Source organism: Zerene cesonia, chromosome 4, assembly GCF_012273895.1.
Source record: "Zerene cesonia ecotype Mississippi chromosome 4, Zerene_cesonia_1.1, whole genome shotgun sequence".
In the NCBI taxonomy this organism is placed as follows: domain Eukaryota; kingdom Metazoa; phylum Arthropoda; class Insecta; order Lepidoptera; family Pieridae; genus Zerene; species Zerene cesonia.
In genome coordinates this window covers 889,612-911,186 of record NC_052105.1, presented here as the reverse complement: position 1 = coordinate 911,186, position 21,575 = coordinate 889,612, and the positions used below count along the sequence as shown (strand labels likewise).

At 33.1% G+C, this 21,575-nt stretch overlaps 1 protein-coding gene across 3 annotated transcripts in view; it reads left to right on the top strand.

Annotated features, from left to right (window-relative positions):
• The window catches only part of LOC119839598 (flocculation protein FLO11), a 57,294-nt gene extending 38,182 nt beyond the window's left edge, over positions 1-19,112 (top strand). For 2 of the 3 annotated variants that reach the window (XM_038365979.1, XM_038365978.1), the window contains exons 3-12: positions 564-664; positions 955-2,943; positions 3,102-4,531; positions 13,026-13,190; positions 13,584-13,820; positions 14,141-14,278; positions 14,627-14,912; positions 15,210-15,395; positions 15,772-15,959; positions 16,499-19,112. In XM_038365979.1, coding sequence (XP_038221907.1) covers positions 637-664; positions 955-2,943; positions 3,102-4,531; positions 13,026-13,190; positions 13,584-13,820; positions 14,141-14,278; positions 14,627-14,912; positions 15,210-15,395; positions 15,772-15,959; positions 16,499-16,552 — 4,701 coding nt within the window. In that variant the 5' untranslated portion in view covers positions 564-636 and the 3' untranslated portion in view covers positions 16,553-19,112. The remainder of the gene's footprint in view (positions 1-563; positions 665-954; positions 2,944-3,101; positions 4,532-13,025; positions 13,191-13,583; positions 13,821-14,140; positions 14,279-14,626; positions 14,913-15,209; positions 15,396-15,771; positions 15,960-16,498) is intronic. The other variant, XM_038365981.1, reaches the window with a different exon arrangement.
• The last annotated feature ends 2,463 nt before the right edge of the window (positions 19,113-21,575 follow it).

The following is a 21,575-nucleotide window of genomic DNA, read 5'->3' as shown; positions in this document are numbered from 1 at the left end:
TATACTGGCGTCAGAATAATAACAATTATTGAGTGCTAGATTACTTGGTGGAAATGGTAATTATATGGCGGAGAAGTTGTTTATTATTATTTCGTAATATCCACGTATAATAACAAACTTTAATATTAGCGAATTGGAATAATACTAAGCGATTGTATAAACTACAAAGAATGAGGTATTGTAATTGAGAGGCTGTGAGTTTTAACTCAGCTATATAAATTCGAATAAATCGAATCGAGGACTTCCTTTGTTTTTGGGAACTTCTGTTAAAATTACTAATTTTAATTCAGATATCCATTAAACTGGAAAATAAGTATACTGTGCTACGAATACTACTCATTTAATAAATAGAATTGTTCTAAACTACGAGTCAAGGGCTTATATGTAATGTATATTATTACATATAATATATTTATTATTTAATATTTTTTATTGTTTAATATTGTATTGTTACATTGTAATATACTTAATAAGCACAGTAACTGTAGATATCTGTCTGTTGTTGTGTCTGTTTATTTCAATTGTCTAGTAGTTTGATTTATATATATTTAAATTTGTTTCAGGAATAATGACTACGGTTACGAATCTCCGAACTTGATAATGTATCACTAACAGACCGACCACAATGTATTGATCATGGAATCACCAGTTAGAATATGTTTAGGTAAGTTAATTATTAACTTTATTGTAAATTAGTCGAAAAACAAAGCCGAACTTAATATTTTAACATGAAAAAAAGTATAAATATTTTTACTGAATACAAAAATTGTGCTGTAATTTTAGTGTGTTTATTAATAATAAATAGGTGTCACTAGTATGCGCTGCATTTCTCACAATTATAAATTTCTACTTACTATAATACGCATATCTAAGGAATATGGAAATATTATATAAATATAGCACGGAAAACAATTAAATAACATAAAAATCTAACATGAGTCTCATATTTTTCAGGTGCAGTGTTAGTAGTAAATTTACTACTTTTAAGCAGCACACAAGTGAGTGGTCACACGCTACCGCACGAAACAACACCCACGCTGAAAGATGAGAGAAGCTCGAGACGTATTAATTCGACGTGGATATCCCGAAGTAAACCTAAATTGCCCGATGTAGCTCTTAACGAATTACACCATAAAGACACTTCCTCAGAGGAAAATACAGAGAAAAATGCTAAATACAAAGATCGAGGAAGGGTTAGGTTTAATATACACAAATCAACCACCGAAAGTTCCTTAAGACGCGTCAGATCTTCAACGGAAGCATCGAAAGTTATTATAGTTACTCCGACGCCAGAAGTAAAGAAACCTCTTGAGATTATTGACAGTATGCGCAATTATAAGAAAACAAAGGTATCTAGTACTACGGAAGCTATGAAAACAAAATCAGAGAGCAAAGAAGAATTGGAAGAAGACGATGAAGATGCTGGATCGTTTGAAAAGTATACTTCTAGTAAATTTAGTGATAACAGTTTTTTTACTTTGCCTAGCTTTAACGACGATGAATTTAGTGATAAAAATGAAGATGAGAAAGACAAACACCAAAATCGAGATTTTAGTAAGTCTCCATTCGGTGATTTTTCAAATTTCTTCTCAAAGCAATCCTACACTGCAGACGATGAGTCTTATAAATCTGACAGCTTCTTTGACTTTGATAGTGAGTTAACTACGCCTAAAAATGATTTCTTTGACAAAAAGTATCAAGAAATATCATCGAGTATAATAAAGAATTTAGACACAATAAAAGCGAAAGCAACGCCAGCAAATGGAACAAACATGCAAAAAATTGTTAAGGAAAATATAGGATTCGAAAAGTTAAGCAACGGAACGCCTCATAATAAATCTACAGTTGTCATCAAAAATACCAAAGAAATCCGCCTTATGGACAACGATAAAGCTGGCACGGATAATAATGCACTATCTGACGTTCATGGAACAAGCATATATTATGAAATGTCTGTTTTATCAACAGAAACGTATAATATTACTCATTCAAATGACGATGAATGTGATGACGATGAAAGCAGTGTTCCAGAAACAACTCAAAGCACGCCTATAAAAGATGAATTAGTTTCAATTATACCAACTCAAAAACCAATTGTAGAAATCCCAACGGACATATCTAAACCCGTAAATGACAATGAAATAGGATCCACAATTTCTTCTTACTTCTTTCCTGTGAGCATAGCACCTACGATTAGTTCAGCTAACCCAATTCCAAGTTCTTACCAGAACACAATATTTTCTAGTGAACGACCAATAATTATATCAACAACTAGCAATCCACCTAGGAATCGAAATTATTCTAAACGCCTTAACCTAACTGGTACAAAGGAATTAGGTAATAATGTCGTTTCCCAGAGTGACCAAATGTCACCAAACCTTGTATATAGACCAAACACTCGTAGGTTCTTCCACACTACACCAAAATCCAGACCAGTGTGGATGGCTCCAGGCCGAAATGTCACGCGAGCTTTACCTACACGCGTACCTTCCACAATATACTCCGAACATTTTGACATAAAAAATAGATATTCCACTCAAGATCCTGGACCCTCGAGAATTTTAACAACATTGCCATCAGATATCGATCCATTATTGCAAAGTGATATAGGTGGTTCCAAAAGAGTTGTGCATTCTCATTCTTTCGTGGACAACAAGATTCCTTCATTATGGAAACGCGGGTCTACCAAATTTTTCCCATCTGTTTCTTCAACAACAACAACAACTACGTCTACAACGACTGCTGCACCTCTCACGACTTTGTCAGAAGAACAAATAACGACTGAAGCGAGACGTGAAGTTAATGATTTTGAAATACCTCCCACCTTGGCCGCCTGGGCACTTGCAGGGTTACGAAGTCCACCAACAAGATCTGCAATCAATGGAACAGGTTCGTCAAAGAACGTAGATGAGAATGAACTTCAAAAAGTTGGAGATATTATAGGTAAACGTTATAAAATATTATTAAATAAGATATTATCATGTAAATTTTCTGAACGCGTAATAATAATACTCAAGTAGTTATTATTAAATACGTAGGTCATGTACAAAATGCGATTTTATGTTTTACTTACAATTTAAATGATTCCTATAAAATTTCAGAAAAGCGGGAGACTACTACAAGTTCGACTTCTACTACACCGAGTTCAATCTTAAATAGAGATATAATTTTAAAGAACATTACTGATATTAATCAAAATAGACTACCCTGGAAGCCTGTTTTCTCGTCTTCATTGAGTGCAGAAGGTGAAATTAAAGATAAAACAGAATCCATATCAGAAAGGATACCTGCTGAAAGTAACATATCTTTACAAAATAGCGAAGAACCTGCAACTACAGAGGTAATCATTTCGAGTCAAGAAACAACATCGAAGACAGAGATTGCTGAATCACAGTCTTCCTGGGTTGCATCGACAGTCAATCTTGAACAATCCTCAAGTGATGAATCTGAAGTAACCTCCCAAGATACAATTCCACCAGTTGATCCTACTAAAGCAACTGGCTTTGAGTCAATTACGAAATTACCTTCAGATATCACAACTCCTTCAGATGACATACTTGATAACTCTGATGAAAAGAACGAAATAATTAAAGCCACTACAAAAACGCCAATAACTGATTATGAAATCACAACAATTAGATTTTCTTATGTACCCACGGAACCAACCACAGAAGTTACAGAAACAGAGGTTCCGACAACTGATTGGCATTATGCTGGCCCTATGCGCACAAAACCTACGACTATACAAGATGCTCCAATCACTACTTATAGGCCGAAATATTATACAACAACAAATGCGATTGAAGAAAGTACTACTATGCAAGACACTACGCCCCAGATTGAAGTATCTTCTCAAAACATTGAAAAAACTACTAGTAATGAACCTACAACAACAGAAAATGAGTTAGTTACAACAGATAAAATTATAGAGACCACTACAACCGAATCACCCGCGATTGATACAACAACTGAAATTGCAACCTCTGAAGCAACAAAAACTACCACTCCCGAAACTACAACAGAAATTGAAACGACAACGATAGTTGTGACTGTTGCAACGGAAATAAATACTGAAATAGCCACAGCTATAAATGAAACGCCCACTACTATAACTCAGACAGAACCTAGTTCCGAAGAAAATATCGATCATAATGAAGTTATAACTCAAGAATCAAAGCCAACGACCACAGAAGCTACAACAATTGTAACTACAACTGACAAGGAGTTAGAGAGAGAAACAACGGCATTCACAACAACTGAAACTATAACAACAGAAACTATAACAACAACACAACAAAATGGTCATCTAATACACACAGACACAACAGAAGACGAAGAAACTGTTGAAACTACAACAGAGGCTGCTACAAACCATGAGGATATTAACGAAACTACTACATATGGCGGAGAGATAACAACTGAGGCGTCTTCAAGGGTTGTGGAAGAAACAGTGACAGGATCTGGGGCAGGAATTGCGATCGCTGTGAGCACGATTGGTGTAATAGCGCTTATTCTGCTCATTGGACTGTTGGTAAGTAAATTATTTGCATGTATCCACTACACACACATGTTTATTTTTTACATTAAATACCACGACCGCCACCCTATTATGCAAAAGCAAATATGGGTGTTTATAAATCTCTTTAACTCTAAATGTAACAGAATTAGTATATTTTTTAAATGTGCTAATAACTCTGTAAAAAAATATAAAACAAAATCATTGAAAGTTTTCCTTAATTAATCTTAACGCAATTATCTAGAAAATACTTATAGTTGCGAAAATGTACCATTAAATAATGTCTACGTACACACATACATCTTGAATTAATAATCCTTTTTGCAAAGTTAATTGTAATATACTATATAGATACAGTGGTTACAATATTTTTATCAAAACTTGCGCTACTTATAACTACATACAGATATAGTATTCTCTGCATTTTCTTTGAGCGAAAGCGACAATTCTTCAACGAGCTTAAATCTCTTCTGAATCTTCGATCTTTTGTTCATTGCTGTATGTTCGTACAACGTATCCAAAGTAATGAGCATAATATCTATTAACTCACGATAAATTACGCCCACTACTTTGGAAAACGTTGTAGACTTTGCCGCGTGTGCTGGGTTGCTGGAAATGTTTTCATATTGTTTAAGTATGAGCATTTATTCTTATGATTGAGATACGATAGACAGTTTGTATGACGTGTATTATTTTACTGGAGACTAACATTTCTTATGACTGAAACCAGGAAAACTGTAAAGGCTTTAACCCCATGTACGTAATAAAAGTTCATTAGGACAATATAATTTTGAGTACTCATAAAAACGTACATAGCCAAAGCCTACAGTCGTGTAATACGAAATTAATGTTATGCTCGTGTATCCGAACTGTTTATGACTTTCATCATTCGATTTGCGAAAAAATTCGGCACTCAATCAAACAGTAGGTGCAAAAACAAACAATTGAGAAAAATATAATAAAAAAATAGTCCGTTTAAATGTGTAATTAATTGCATAATTCGTTTTGTAGATTAAATGAAATGGCGTAGGTTTATTAAATTTGTACGAAGCTATTTAGAGCAATAGCTATAATCAATTGTATTTATGTGAATCATATACACAAAACAAGTCTAGAAACCATTTTTTTATTCCTTATAAAACATACAGTCAGCTGTTTTTATAATAATTAGTTTTATTCTTAATAAAATTAAACGCTTACCTTATTATTTATGTCTTGATGTAGATTCTGCTTTGATTACCGCATAATCAGGACTGAAATAAAATATATAAAATTTTAAAATACAGTTTTTATAAAATAATTAGTAATATTGAAAGCTCCGTTTTTGCTGCTTGTAATTATAAAAGTGCGATAAACTAAACTATCTTTCTCCCCACGGTTTTGTTTCAATGTCAATATAAAAGAAAGACAATCCTGAGGTTCTACCCGCAAAATGCCTGTTCCTGTAAAATTACCGGGATGAATTTCTCAGGCTTCATACTATCTATTTATTTTCACCAAATGAGTCCAATGGTTTAGGCATGAAGAAGAGACATACAGAGCAACTTAAACATTTAAAATATCAGTATGGATAGTATATATACAAATATTCTCCTTTCATTAATACATCGATAAAAGAATACCACCTCATTTGTAACATTTTCTTAATTTATCTTATAATTAATCAAATCAAATCAAATTACTTATTAAATCAAACACTTAACCTAACCTTATAGCTAAGTACATCACTGTAGCAGTACAAATAGGTATCAAACAATTAAGGTTCAAAACCGATATCTTTGCTAGGTTACAGAGTAACCTGTATTAAATCCAGTCCTGTATCAAATCCAATAAAGATTGAAATAAAAACACACCACAAAATGCATTACATTTACTCTCACTCATTGCACGAGTAGACAAAAAAGAAGGAATAATACTTCATACACACTTATAAATGCAATCTTCTACTAGCAAGCTAATCTTAATTACATTTAGAATTGTTAACTATATAATGAGTAACACGGTGGCACTCAACACCGCTCGCAATGAGTACCACGAACGTTGAGCTATTAAAATACCTGCAACCCAAGAACTGTCATCAACACCTCTTATCGCTACCACGAAACGGTACCAGAGATTGAGGTAATACTAAATATTTTGTATGGTCCCTTGCTGGCTATGTGCATATATAGTTGAATTGATTTGTACCTTATTATAAATCGAACAATATGTGAATTTAACAATTATATCATGTCACGCACACAGCAATGTAACGTATAAATGTAGAAGTGTGTGACATTTGATAGCTCTCATGGTGTGAATTCAACTCCCAAGTGTGGTGGAGTCCCGTGTCCCCTAGTGGGGTATGGGGCAGATGATGTACATCCGTTTCACTGATCTATTTTCTTTAGGGACAAGTAGGTGATCAGCCTTCTGTGTCCTGCCAGACCGAGACATTTTTTTTTTGTGCGTCCCCACCGGGAATTGAACTCAGGACCCCTCGGTCCTACGCTCACGCGTTAACCACTGTACCAAGGAGGCGGTCAACTCCCAAGTGCTACTAATTAAATTAGTTACTTTAATTTCGCATTTGTTTTATTATTTATTCAATAACATCCACTATTGAAAGTGGATAAATACTGTTACTGAATTAAGATTTCAAAGATAGCAGGGAATCTTCACGGTATAGAGAAAGGGGTTTTCGAATTTAACGCGTGTGAAGCCGCGGACAAAAACAAGTAATATATAAAACGCAAAGGACTGACTGACTGACTGATAAATCATCGCCCAATCCAAACTACTGGGCCGATCGGGATTAAATTTAGCACTCAGATAGCCATTATGATCTAGTCATCCGCTAAGAAAGCATGTTGATAAATACCACCCCCAAAGGGATGGGGGGATGAAAAGTTATTATACTAAGCGGGCGAAGCTGCAGGCATCAGTTAGTAATTTGTAGTCATCCATATCTGTACTATTAACATAAAGCTGAAAAGTTTGTCTGTTTATTTGAACGCGCTCTTAGGATAAATTCAATCATTTCACCGTTACATGAATAACACTTAATTTTAAGTGAAGTTGATAACACAAATAATTGTGTATCGCTCCAAAATCAGACGTTTTTGAGATCAGTGCCAATAAACTCACAGACAAGCAGACAAATCGAAATCTTTTAAAATATTTAACAATTCAGTGTTCTGGTTTCTATTGCATTAAATAATGACGCTAATAAACATGTTGAGAAAAAAAAACAAAAAAGACTCATACAGAGTATATGTAAGGAAATTATTTAACTCTGGAATCAGATTAAGATATTATTATCTGTAAATCTGTCCGTTCAAAGTGGGTCAAAATCGAGTCTAAGAGAATCACATACAAACATACAAAGAAGCTAATAAAAAAGTGTAAAAAAAAATATATCATAATTCTATGTAGCTATATAAAATAATTTTCCTGTATTCGTATTTTGTTTCATTTAAGTTTTCCAAGAATAAGACAGGATTTTGAAAATCATCCACAGGCAGTTGTCATAAAAATTCTACATGATTTTAAGCCATTCAACTTAGAAAATACTAACATCCACCCGCGGCTTTCCCCGCAATTACAAAGAAAATTCCCATGGGAATGAGATGTTTCGCTGCGGTCAAACCCTAGGAATATTCCATAAAATCGCTTCGTTGCGATGTGATAGAAAGACAGACTTTCGCATTTATAACATAAGTAATGACAATAGAAATTAAAAATCAATTTTTGTTTGTAAAAAAATTCAATCCAAATTGGATTCACCATTGTTGTAAAAACAAAGTAAAACATTTGGTTTTACTTTGTTTTTAAAATCAAATTCAAGCATTGCAAACTTATTTCTAATATAGTAATCATATAAAAACCTGAAAAAAAAAATCAAAACTCACCGTTATATCGACCTGCTTCAATCACATTTAAAAATATAAATAACAAAACATTGAATTAAATATCATTTATAATTTTACATATATGAATAAAATTTGTTATTTATATTTATATAACTAACAATACACAATAGCAACTAAATTAAAATAAACTAAATATGAAAATATGAAAAATTTGTATGGATGCGTGTGCGCACTAGTACGTCACGAGAAGGTCTGAAGTATGGTCATAGGGCAGTAGGTTTCGGTACCGTAGGGTTTGGAGGTATGGCTATTAAACAGTAAACACATTAATGAATAACGGAAGCATTTTTTAATTTAATGTTAAAGATAATAAAAAAAATATATAATTTTGAATTCGCAGATGAAAAAAAAACTTATAAAAAATTTCAATATTATAGAATGCTTATAATTAATATGGGCTGAAGATAATGATCAATTGAATGAAAAAAAAAAAATTACAATTTTAAAGTCCTAAATCAAGACGACGGCCATAGCCATGGTAGTTGAGCGGCAAAATATGTTTCCCTATTCGAAAAGAGTATTTTTTTAAATTCTTATACCAACTAAAGCTATGTACTTTTATCGAACCTGCCAGTATATTTTTTAGGACTTAAAAAAAATAAAACATTGAATGTTCAATAAATTAAAAAGGCTTATACGAGAAAGGTTAAATTTTTTTTCTGTTTTTATGTCATTCATTCAAACATTAATTGCTTTGATTGGAACTTTTATTACAAGACATAATAATTGCAAACTATAGTTATTAATTTAAAACCTGCTGACCCATCTACCTAGATAAATAATTATATTTAAACTGTAAACATAGGTAATTTTTAAAATCGGTTAAATAACATCCACGCCATTTTAATAGCCCCATCACATTCATAAGGCTAGAGGTGTCGCCATATCGCACGAAGAGGATGTTTTTACAATATAAATTATAAGCAAAAGCTACGCTGATGACGAACCACTCGTTTCCATTGCCATTACATATACGACACGTCACGATATGAATTGTGGTTGTGCAGAGATCATATTTATGTGGTATTATTCAAGTTAAATTACTCTTTTTCTGTAGTATTTTGATTCCTTTTTGTACGTTTTTTGGTCAGCACAATAATTCTATATAATTATTTTAAAATTTAATTATAACCTCCTTGAGAACATTCTGTGTGACGGTACAAAAAATGAAAAAAAAAAATTGCGGAACTGGTTAAACTCAGTTTTATGCCTGGAAACAAATTTTTTTATTTATTTATATAGATAGATAAGTCAATCAATACAATACACAAAAGTTATTTAATTTTAACATGACATCAATGAAATACAAGTCAATATTTTTTTTTACTTTCAATAACGACATCATTACGCAGTAAAACAGAATCGCTTTCTTGCTGTATGTCTGTATGCTTAGATCTTTAAAATTACGCAACAGATTTTGATGGGTTTTTTAATAGATACTGTGATTCAAGAGGAAGGTTTATATGTATATGTATGTAAATTCCATTAAACTTCTCCAAATTTAACGTTTGCGAAGCCGCAAACAAAAGCTGATACATCATAAATAATTATTGGTCAATGGAAACGCTTGCAGACGTCAAAAACCGTTTCAACTTGAGGCGGGCCCTTGAGATCTCGTCACCTCAACAGTTTATTTGCACTTGAGAGAATTAGCTTCAATGGCCACTAATATTTTAAACGATAATTATTCATTATGTTTTCCATACCTACACTTAAGTTTTGAATACATTGTTATGGGATTCAAATATTTACTACTACTAATATAACTAACTTGCTCGCAAGAGCACCATTAACCCTAACTATTCGGCTTATCAATGCTGTTCATCATAAAACGAAGCTTTTGCTGTCCATTGAGTGATGCTGCAAGGATTTTGATAGATATAATATGTTATAATCATTCATCATCATCATCATCAGCCCATATATGTTCCCACTGCTGGGACACAGGCGTCCTATGAGGGTTCAGGCTATAATCCACCACGCTGGCCAAGTGCGGGTTGGCAGATGACACATGTCGTCGAACTTTTTGATTCTTTGACATGTCGGTTTCCTCACGATGTTTTCCTTCACCGTTTTAAGTTATAATCATTATTAGTTAGGTAATTACTTAGGTTTAGTCTGTCGCTGTCGCATTGGGTTCTAACCTGTAATGGCATGAGATTTCGATAAATAAATATATAAAATAAATAAATAAAAAACAAATTTGATTATAGAATAAATAGGTTTTTACTGACATCCATACTTTCATAAAATGTGTATACGTATCAGACTGTTTTGCAACATAACATTATCCTGACGTATTTCTTATAAAATTAGATTTAGAGTTGTTTTAAAATCGCCGTTTATCTTTTACTTTTGTAAACTGTATTGTAAACTCTTGGTTCGCCCGTGGTACATAATATACCTATTTCCTTCTCCTCGCCCTTCGTAGTCCATTACTTCTTTCCAGTCATCAATCCTTTCCTTATCCCTTATCCCTTAAAAGCGGGCAGCGCATTCACAGAGGTCTGAGCCTCTGCGAATGTTCATGGGCGGTGTTGATCGTTTACCATCAGGCGAACCACCAGCTCAGTTGCCCGCTATGACATAAAAAAAATACCTACAGCCTAAAGCTCTCAGGAATCAGTAAAGCGTACAAACAAACGAACCAACTATTTAGCGGTACATTATAGCGATATAGTAGTAATGAAACGTAATGAAAGTATAAAGACATAATGAATTCACTACCAATATAAATCTGAGATTAGATTTTATATTCTAGTTACAAAATTAAATAAATAATTCAATTTTTAAAGTAGGTAACTCAAAAAAGCATATATTTGTTATTGTTTGAATAACCGAACTGCAGTCTTTTCGATTCAAAATCTTCCTTCCACCGCTGAGCCACTACAATCCGCTGAGTATGACTTAATTGTTTTATATAAATAAATAGTCTTGTGCCTTGCGCAGCGTGGGTCGCAGCACCGATAAGATAGGTATTTGATACATGTGAGATTGTGGCAGGAAGTGCAACGCGTTTCTTTGTTCCTAGAATCATTTTATTTGTTCCAACGGTCAATCTTTGAGTCAATTTGTATTTAACCGACTTTGGGCAGTTTTTGTTGTGTTCTTCCATACTTATAGCGGAAATAAAATAAAACGTTACTAGTATATAGGTAGGGCTATTGTTTAAGAAATTATGCTAGTAGAATGAAGCTCAAAATTATGTCGGTATTTTATTTTTATAAAATTACTAGCTGCGTCTCGCGGTTTCACCCGCGTATGTCCGTATCCCGTAAGAATATCGGGATAAAAAGCTGCCTATATGTTATTCCAATTGTCCAGCTGTCTACGTACCAAATTTCATTGCAATCGGTTCAGTGGTTTTTGCGTGAAAGAGCAACAAACGCACACACATCCCTACAAACTTTCGCATTTATAATATTAGTAGGATATTAGTAGGACTAGTAGGATTGCTGTTTTGTATAACACATTTTATTGTACTAGCGACCGACCTTGCTTCGCCCGTGGTCCAAAAATGAATATAGCACTCACAGATCACATAAAAGCCCAACGGTGAAAGCATTTTTGAAATCGTTTCAGTAGTTTCTGAGATCAGGGCGTTCATACAAACAAACAATTCAGCGTTATGTTATTAGTAAATATAGACACTAGAGGTTGATTCTATAACAACTATATATATTATCTTTGTCTAAGCTTATGCGACAATAATCCTTTCTGTTAGACCTCACCCAACCAACCAATGTGTATTCATTGAAAAACAACTCAAAACTAAAAACTCAGCTCACAAATTACATTCTTTAATTTATACATATTGTTTTATTAATAATTAGATTGTCATTGTAAATTTTTACAGCAATAAAGTATTTATAAATATATATTATATAATATTAGATTATTAATAAATATATATTTGTTAATACATACTTTATTGTTTGTGCGGTTACATTTGCCTATATAATTGTTTCAATAAAACCCTTTATTAAGTATTTTAATACAGCGTGTCTTAGGTTAATATACTTAAAAAAGAGGCACTAATGTTTTTCAACATAGATTAAAAATACTTTACATGAATGAAATGAACGAAAACTGATAACATTTTAAAAAGTCTTAAACATCTTATCCTGTTGTGCTCTTCATATTGCTGTTTATATTTATCTCCTGTTTGTACTCTTCTTCTAAAGTTGCACAATTATGAGTTTTTTTGTTGATTGATTGATTGATCTTATATGTCAAAATAAATATATTTTGAGTCGAGCACGCTTCGGCACGAATTGGGCCAGCTCGCACCGGGGAAGTACCACACGCCCACAGAAAACCGGCGTGAAATAATAGCATGATATTTTGTTTCGTACGGTGAGTGAGGGAGTCGGAGGCCCATATCCATTTTCTTACCCTAACCAGTCCTATCCATTATTCCTCTCATCAATCCTTTCCTAATCCCTTCCCAATTAAAGTCAGCAATCCATTTGTAGAGGCGAAAGGTCTGCAATTGACCTTACGCCTCTACAAATGGATGGGCGGTGGTAGTGCTTACCATCAGGCGACCCACCAGCTTCATTGTCGACGGTGACATAAAAAAAAATAACAAATTTTAGCTAGTGGTGCGGCGTCGCGGTCGGCGCGGTGTGTACGCGCAGCGCTGCACGCCGGTCTCCCTCGACGCCTACAGTCTGGACAGCGTCAGCGTTGGCCACCGCAAGGGCAATCAGCGGCTTCGGGCCAGCAAGCGGAGCTATGGCAACCCGGCGTATGATGATGAGGTTAGACATGTATTGAATGATATTGCAAAAACTTAATTTAGATAAGATATGAGAAGGAGAGAATTGAAATATATTTGGTCGGTTGGAGAGCCCAACCACACAAATCAATATCTAACGAATCGACGGTCGTCAAATTTTGATTTACAGCAATAGTTTTTCTTCATTAAGCGTTCATTAAAATATATATAGTAACTTAATGGGTTGATTGCTTCCTGGTTGCCTGGAATAGATTCCTACTGTGTTAAGGCTGACAAACATTACATTTTTTTATTGCATAATATTGTAGTACCTAAGCAATGTATAGTTGTATTAAAAATAGATATTATACTACGGTTATACCTTAAGTTCTCTAAAACGAGTCCTTCAGACCAAATTCTCTTTACCAATTTCCAGGTCACCTCACACCCAATGAACTATGCAGCGTTAGCAAACTTTGCTCTTGACATTGACTCCATAACTGCCGAATTCTCCGAGATCCCCACAGTAACAGTCCGCCCAGAAGAGGTACCACCAGGTTGTGAAGATAAGAACCGGTACTCCAATGTCCTGCCTCTCCCGGAGACGAGGGTACCGTTAAGAAGGATTGGGGGTGATCCTACTACTGAATACATCAACGCTAATTATATCACTGTAAGTATTGTAAATCACTCGTAAAGCTATTTGGTTGTGTTTCTATTTTCACTGTTGTTTATGTTAACATTTTAAGAAATTGTTAATACATATATTACATAATACATATTTTATTCAATCAGTCAATGAAGACCAGTAATTCAAGTAGATCGTGGTATTGTATCTTATTAGCATTTAAAAAGTTGAAATATAACCTCTTCGTTTTTTTAAGTCGGTTGAAAAGGGTTAAAAGAATCGTCTTAAAATATCTATATCATGTAATTCTAACAACAAACACTAGAGTTTTTATTTAAAAACAGCATATGTGTGATATTTTACAGGGTCCAGGAAACATCAGGAACTACTATATCGCGTGCCAAGCGCCTCTTTCCAACACTGTGGTGGACTTCTGGCGTATGGTGTGGGAACAGAACTCTCGGCTCATTGTTATGCTTACAGAGTACTTGGAGAATGGAATTGTTAGTATACGGTTTAACTAAATAATCACTTTTTAATTCATTAATTACATTACAGAAATGCTTTGTATTTCGAAGACAAAAGTCATATTTTAGATTATAAATAAATTGGTGGACAGAGTAAACTTTCAGAAGTGTTTATTCGTTTTTCATTACTGCAAACTTTTTTATTCTATCACTGTCTAGTGATAATATGTAATCTTTTTTTATTTGAAGAACAATGTTCAAAATAAATTATAAATACAACATTATTATATTAAAATTATATAATAGTATTATTTTTTCATAATATTAGTATATTTTTTGAATTTATTGAAATATTCGACCCAATATGACCCATTTTGCTTCTAGGAGAAATGTTACGAATACCTCCCACCATCTGAAATATCGGACAACAGACGTACCTTCGGGGAGTTCCAAATCATATTAAAGAAACGAGAACAGAGGGACAAATACGCCATTTCCAGCGTCCAGTTAATCAACTTGTCCACAAGGACCTGGAGAGAAGTCACGCATCTATGGTACTTCTGGCCAGCCAAGGGCGTGCCTGAAGATTACGAATCGGTGATCGATTTCCTCTCAGAAATGAGGAGCTATATGAAGATATCGCAGACAGCCAAAGAGTATGATGAGGAAGGTAGGTTGCTTTCCCATTTCCGAAATATTAGGGATGTGCTATTGAACTTCTCATTGTATGTCGAATTCCTAATAAGTAGACAGATTTTTAACTGACATTCCAAAAATGTCTTAGGGTTCGGTTATTTTTGTGTTTGATGTGAAATTATGGTCGTTTGGTCTTATTTTAGAATTTTAAGGTGATACAGAAATTAAAATAAAAAAACGTATAACACGCTACTTATTTTTGTATTTCTAAATCTGTTTGATATACCTTTATATTTATGGTTGAAACTAAAGCTTAAATGATAACTTGCAGGCTTAGAAGTAATTTACGAGGATCAAAATCGTTCGTCCTACAACAATTTGTCCAAATTAAGAAGTGATGACGCATCAGGTAATGGAGTCAACGTGTACTCTCCAGCTAAAGCAGAAGAATTGTTGCGACGAGGGTACTCCACCAATGGTACTTTGGGCAAAATGAAGGTCGCTTCGGAGGTAGAAGGTAAGAACGCGTTTGTCGTTAGATGTCACTGTTTTATGAATGTGTGGCCATTATGACGATACAAGAGACAAATTATGTATTTATAATATATATCTATAGTATGTATTATCTGATTGAAATATGTATTGTAGACGGGGATTTCTTTATTAACGTTAAAATTGAAAATACGAGCAGACAGGGTCGTGAACTTTTGTAGAATTTTCAATATTCATTCTTTAAAGTTGTTATTCGGTTTGAATCCCGTCTCAAGATCCAATTTTTCTTTTCTTCAGAATTTTTCAATTACTTTTTTCTTAAAAAAAAGGTTTAATACACTACTTGCATCCATTAATTTATTATAATATAAATACCTAAATGATCACGCTACAATGGTCAGCAGGCGTCCGTCCGTGCGTGGTGGTATGCGCGTCTGGCGCGGGGCGCTCGGCCGCGCTGATCGCGGGCGACATCTGCTCGCGCGCGCTCGCGGCGGGCGCGGCGGACTTGCCGCGCACCGTGCGCGCGCTGCGCACGCAGCGCCCACACTCTATATCCAATAGACATCACTATATCTTCCTTTATAGGGTGAGTTGGCGATTTCTGTTTCTTTTTTTTTACATTATGTAGTCAAGCTTTTGATCCCGCCTGATGGTAAGCAGAGATGCAATCCATGAAAGGACATGCCTGTCTAGGTAGAGCCTATTCACTCTGGTCTCTTGTTCCATTTAAGAGCTCGTATACCATTGAAACTGTCGTTAATGCGATTTTGTTCCTGTGCGACGTTCGTGTCAATTTGCACCAACGACAACGTTCTATAAATAATTTTCTAAAATAGATGACTGTATAAAACTGACTGAATTATAATTATAATTTTACGTAGTTGTAAATCAAAATATTCAGAATCCTGATAATCTTTCAATAATCTGCTTAAATCGTTACTTCTCCTAAAAAATCACGAAAACACAGAAGTAAATTACAGTTTTATTTTTTATATAAATAAATTACCCGATAAGCGGTACATTACGTAGAAACATTCACTACACCTAAGACTTTTTTTCACTTTCTTTTATCTTTATCGATAAGATTTTCTTCATGTGTTCTCAACAAACAATTAATTTTTTCAGCTTCTCAGTGAATACGGTAATCGGCTGATGGGCGGCGGAGTGGATACAATATAAACATAGACTGATTTGAAAGAATTCTAGATGACAGCTTGGGCGTTGATGAGATTATAGATTAAGACATAAATCACTTTTTTTTCCTGAAACTAATGAAATAACGTACTGGCCTACATTCGCGCCAAAACAACGTTAAAAAACTTAGCGATGCCGAATTTCTTGTAAAAATATTTCGAGTATAAAAAAAGCGCTTATGTTTTTGTTTACTGGTTAAACCAAGCAACAATGAAGATAAAAAGTTATTTCATAGCTACAGTTTCTATAAATTGATTTCATTTAAGAACTGTCTTATAATTTGTCATGTTGCTTACCATAATGACGTCATCGTCTGCATATTTTATACTGTGCGAGAAAGATAACGCTATCTTTATTATATGTTGCGTCTCTCTTACAGTTTAATTCGTAGAACCGCTACTGAAGTTGATTTTGTGTACAGCAACAAGAACTTTATTACAATAGCGGTACGACGAGTATCGTTTGAATAGGTAAAGGGGTGAACTACATAATAAATCTCTAACTAAATTTATGTCTTTATTTGTATATCAGTATAAAACTAAACGCACAATTGGAACGTACCAAAGTTTGTAAATAAGATCTCTAAACATTTCATTAAAATTATATTATTATGTTTATTGGGTTCGAAATATTTCGTGAGTTTCTCTTAATATTGAAGTTATTTGGTGAAAGTCACACACAAGAGATGGGTGTAAGAAGATGCTATACTTTCTCAATAATATATCTTCATAACGATTTAATTCGTTAAAATAGATTATTAAGGATTCTGATATTCTAAAGGTTGAATAGGTTCATATACTTGATAGTAGCCTTTGCGTACAGAGTAGAAATATTGAAAATTTTGAAACAGTTATATATGATATTACAGTTATTAAGAAAGTCATACAATGCTTTAGTTCAATATATCATAATTAAAAAAATATTAAAATAAAGCAAACTTAAAAAATTTTTTTTTACTATGTCACATACACTTGATGCATTGTGTCTTTTGAATTTACATATTTCTTGTGTGTGATTTTCTCCTTAAAATAGAGAATTTAGCTTTAAGTACTATAAAAGTATTGTTGAAGTAATATGAAGTAGGATTTTGAAAACATTTCGTTATTATAATAGAAACGCAAAATATTTAATATTTTATTCAATTTAAGATTAAGTTAAGTTCGATATAATACATTGTATATAAATATTTTTATTAAATTCCAACGAACAATTTTATTTTGTTAATTATTGCTAGTCTTAAGAGTTTATTGTTATTCGCGCTTTATTCAATCAATTTTTGTTACCTATATTATTTTTAATGCTAAACCTAAAATGTAACAATTATTATATTTTTAAGGCCAAACTTCTAGATTATGAGACTCCATCACATTCCGCGCCAGAATTTGACATTTTTTTTTTCTCTTCGTTGCAAGAAGTCTATTTGCCAGTGTCAAATATATAAAATTATTTTTTTTTAATTGTTGATGAGCTCAAAATCAAAATAATTTTTTCTAATATGACATTTTATTATTAGTTAAGATGATATTTTTACTCTTAGAGCGTTCTTGCTGTGATTTATACTAACAAAAATGAAAATAAACGATTAAATTAGAAGAAAAGTTTTAAATTCATGGACGATTGAATGGTAGTGATAAGCACCTTTTGCGTAGACCGATGCAAGGGAAGAAATAAGGAGTTCAACTCTCTCCTCCCATAAAAGTCGAAATATTAAAATTTTATATGTGCTCATTTACTTATTTTCATGCATTTATTTTTATTTAACCTATACTGCAGTTCCGTTTCTTTCTAAAGGACGCTCACATTTCCTTGCAGGAGCTTTCTTTCTTTGCTATAAGATTTATTTTGCACACTTTAAGTCATTTCACTTTTTGAACCCCTTCTCTTTTCCCCAAAATTAAAGTCTTGCCCGAGCCATTTTCAATATTTTATTTATTATTTCCAGCCTCAACAATTCAAAATCTGATGAAAATAACCATAAATATGAACTTTAAGTTGTCTTTAAATAAAATTCTCTCATTGCGAGGTAATAATATAGATTTTTTTTTATATTATTAATTTAATCGTTTATTTTCGAAAACTAACACTAGACAAATGATATTTTTATGCCCGATAAATGCAAAATACTCGATTTCGATGTATATAATGAAAGTTTTCTATAACATTCTAGCAAGTCCGTCCATAGACAATAAAATGGGACAGATTGTATGTTGACGTGTGTTATGACGAATGATGTCATCCAATGAACCTATGTAGTGGGTTTTTCAAGACTCATCGTCATTATAATTACCTAACTGATACAAATAATATTACAAACATATTGGTTATATTAATAATCTGTGGAAATTGAAAATGGACGGTTTTTTAATTCGAATTCTTATAGCATTTAAAATAGAAGAATATTTTATGCGTTATTTAAATTTAACTTTAAATCTGTATTTTAGAATGCGATGTAAGTAAACCAAAAATAAAGTAAAATTTCATAAACATCCTACGATTAGAATAAGTACACAGTTTGTAAAGCATAATAAATTTTAATTAGAAATTACGTTGTATTTTTATTAAACAAATAGAATAAAATCTAAAAAGACACATACAGACAAAAAAGTACAAATAATTATGTAAAATAACACGTACAGTTACAAAGGTAAATAATTATAAAAATAAATATTATCTATAGAGCACAAAACTGCTACCCAAAAATGCACAAAATATAGACTATAAATTAAAATATATTTATAAGTTTATTTTCCAAAAACCAATTATTATTCTTCGCTGCTTGAAGATTCTAAATGAGAATCAGTTTTTACAGATAAAGCATCTGATTCAATCTCAGGTACTTCTACATCTATCAATTCTTCGATATCTCTTTCATCATCATTGATATATTTGACAATTTCAGTTTTAAACCGTATTACATTCTCTCTGTCTAATACCTTTGAGATTTCCGATTTGTCTGCCGAAGTTTTGGTATTAGGTTTATTTTCCTTTGATCCTGAGCCGATATCTTGATATTGAGAAGCTTGTGTATCATATGTTCTTTCAGATATATCTGATAGAGTGTCAGTAAATGCAGAATAGGGGGTGTTATTTGGCAGTGCTACGAATGAACCAGCTAAAGATATCGACGATATGTTATCAACACCTGAAATGTATGTAAAATTGAAGATTTATATCTTATTTTATGCTAGAGGCATCCAAAAGCTAGTGGTTCTTAATGGTAACTGATCACCACCGTTCATGAACATTTGCAGAGGTTGAATGGATAAGGGATAGGAAAGGATTGGTGACGGGCATAGAGGAAGCAAGTGGGTGAGGAAAGAGAAAGTAAATTTGAATAAGCAATTATAAAATAAACTAACAAAATGGACAGTTTTATAGACAAATAACTCACATTTATATTCAGAGGTCTTCTCTTGTACCTACGGGAAATGTGATATTTTATGAATAAAATTTGAAGAAATTTAATTTGTAATGAAAGAAATGTTTCTCCATTTGCTATCGTCTTTATATGTAATTCGTAGATTTATTTAAAAAATTCGAAGACATAATGATCATTTTTATTTTTCCATTGAATCAAAATGTTTCCCAGAAAAGTTATTTTACTAACTTTATAGAATCCACACTTATTCAACCGATGCTTCTGAAATGCTCTTTGGACGGCTCCTTGTACAGATTCTAATTGGTACTCCTCTATACTGGTCTTCCTTAATAATTGATTAAAAAGAGTTGTTTCTTTACCTGGATTTAGAGGATATAGAATAAAATGCTACGGAATATTTTGATTTTGATTTAATGTTAGTATAAATCTATGCATATAAAAAAAAAACGTGTTAAGTACAACAGTAAAATTTGAAACGGGGCGAGCAACTCGTTATGGATAAAATGTTTTTTGCTGAAATAGTATAAACTGTCACATAAATATAATTCTTTGCGCTCAAACCTTACCTCCATTCTCGAAAAACTTTTTTATCACTTTCATCGCAGCATCTACGTCTTCGTCTATCAGACCAATATTTCGTAATTCATGGTCCAATTCTGGGTGACAGGTGCAGTTGTTGATGTCGTCGCATACCTGGCTGGCAATGGATACGTTGTTGCGGACTTCAAGTAAAGCTGATAGGTAGGTCGCTATGAATCCGTAGACGTTTTGTGGTTGTGCTCTTAGCACCTGAAATTGTTGGTGATGGTGTCTTAAACACAATTGAAACAGACATCACGATGGATGGCGGCTCCCTCACTCACTGAACGAAATAAAGTAGCATGCCACGATTTCAGGCCGTGCGCCGTGCGAGATGGCCCAACTCGTGCCAAGGCGTTCTCCCTTCCCACACTCAAAAAGACTAGGTAAATTAAGATTAGAGAAGTTATGATGAATATTAATCAAGATGCCCAAATCAACTATAATGCTGATAATCACTATATATATTATATTTTAGTTACTTCTCTGGTGATATCCGACATTAATTCTTTTAGTCCTTCGGGAAGAGTTAACAAACAACCATCAATGTTACGTTGATTATTATCTGATACTTCCATTGTAAATTATATCAAAAGAAAACGATTCAGAAACTTGTGTATCAGTTTACAAAATTGATCCAGTTGGCTACGTTTGGTCATCATAATCAGTTTACAATTCAATGTGAATGGAATTTTGAAAAACCTAATAACGTAAATTATTAAATACTATGTATCCAGAAGTTGAATCCATGTTTATTTCAATGTAATAGAGTTACGATCAGAGCTTAGCCTGTTTAATGGTTTAATTATATTTTTCCATTAATACTATAGGAGCATTGGATGTACGGAAATATTTCCCGTTTGACATTCTGCCTAACCCGTCATTACTGAAGTAAATAAAAAAGCAATTTATTTTCGAACATTATCCTATTTTTTTTTTATTATTTTACAACATAAAACTTAAATTCACGTTTCACAACAAAACAGTTATTTCTAATATAAAATATATTCTAGTAGTTTTTTCTTTGTGTTCCTGTCTATTCTTCATCAG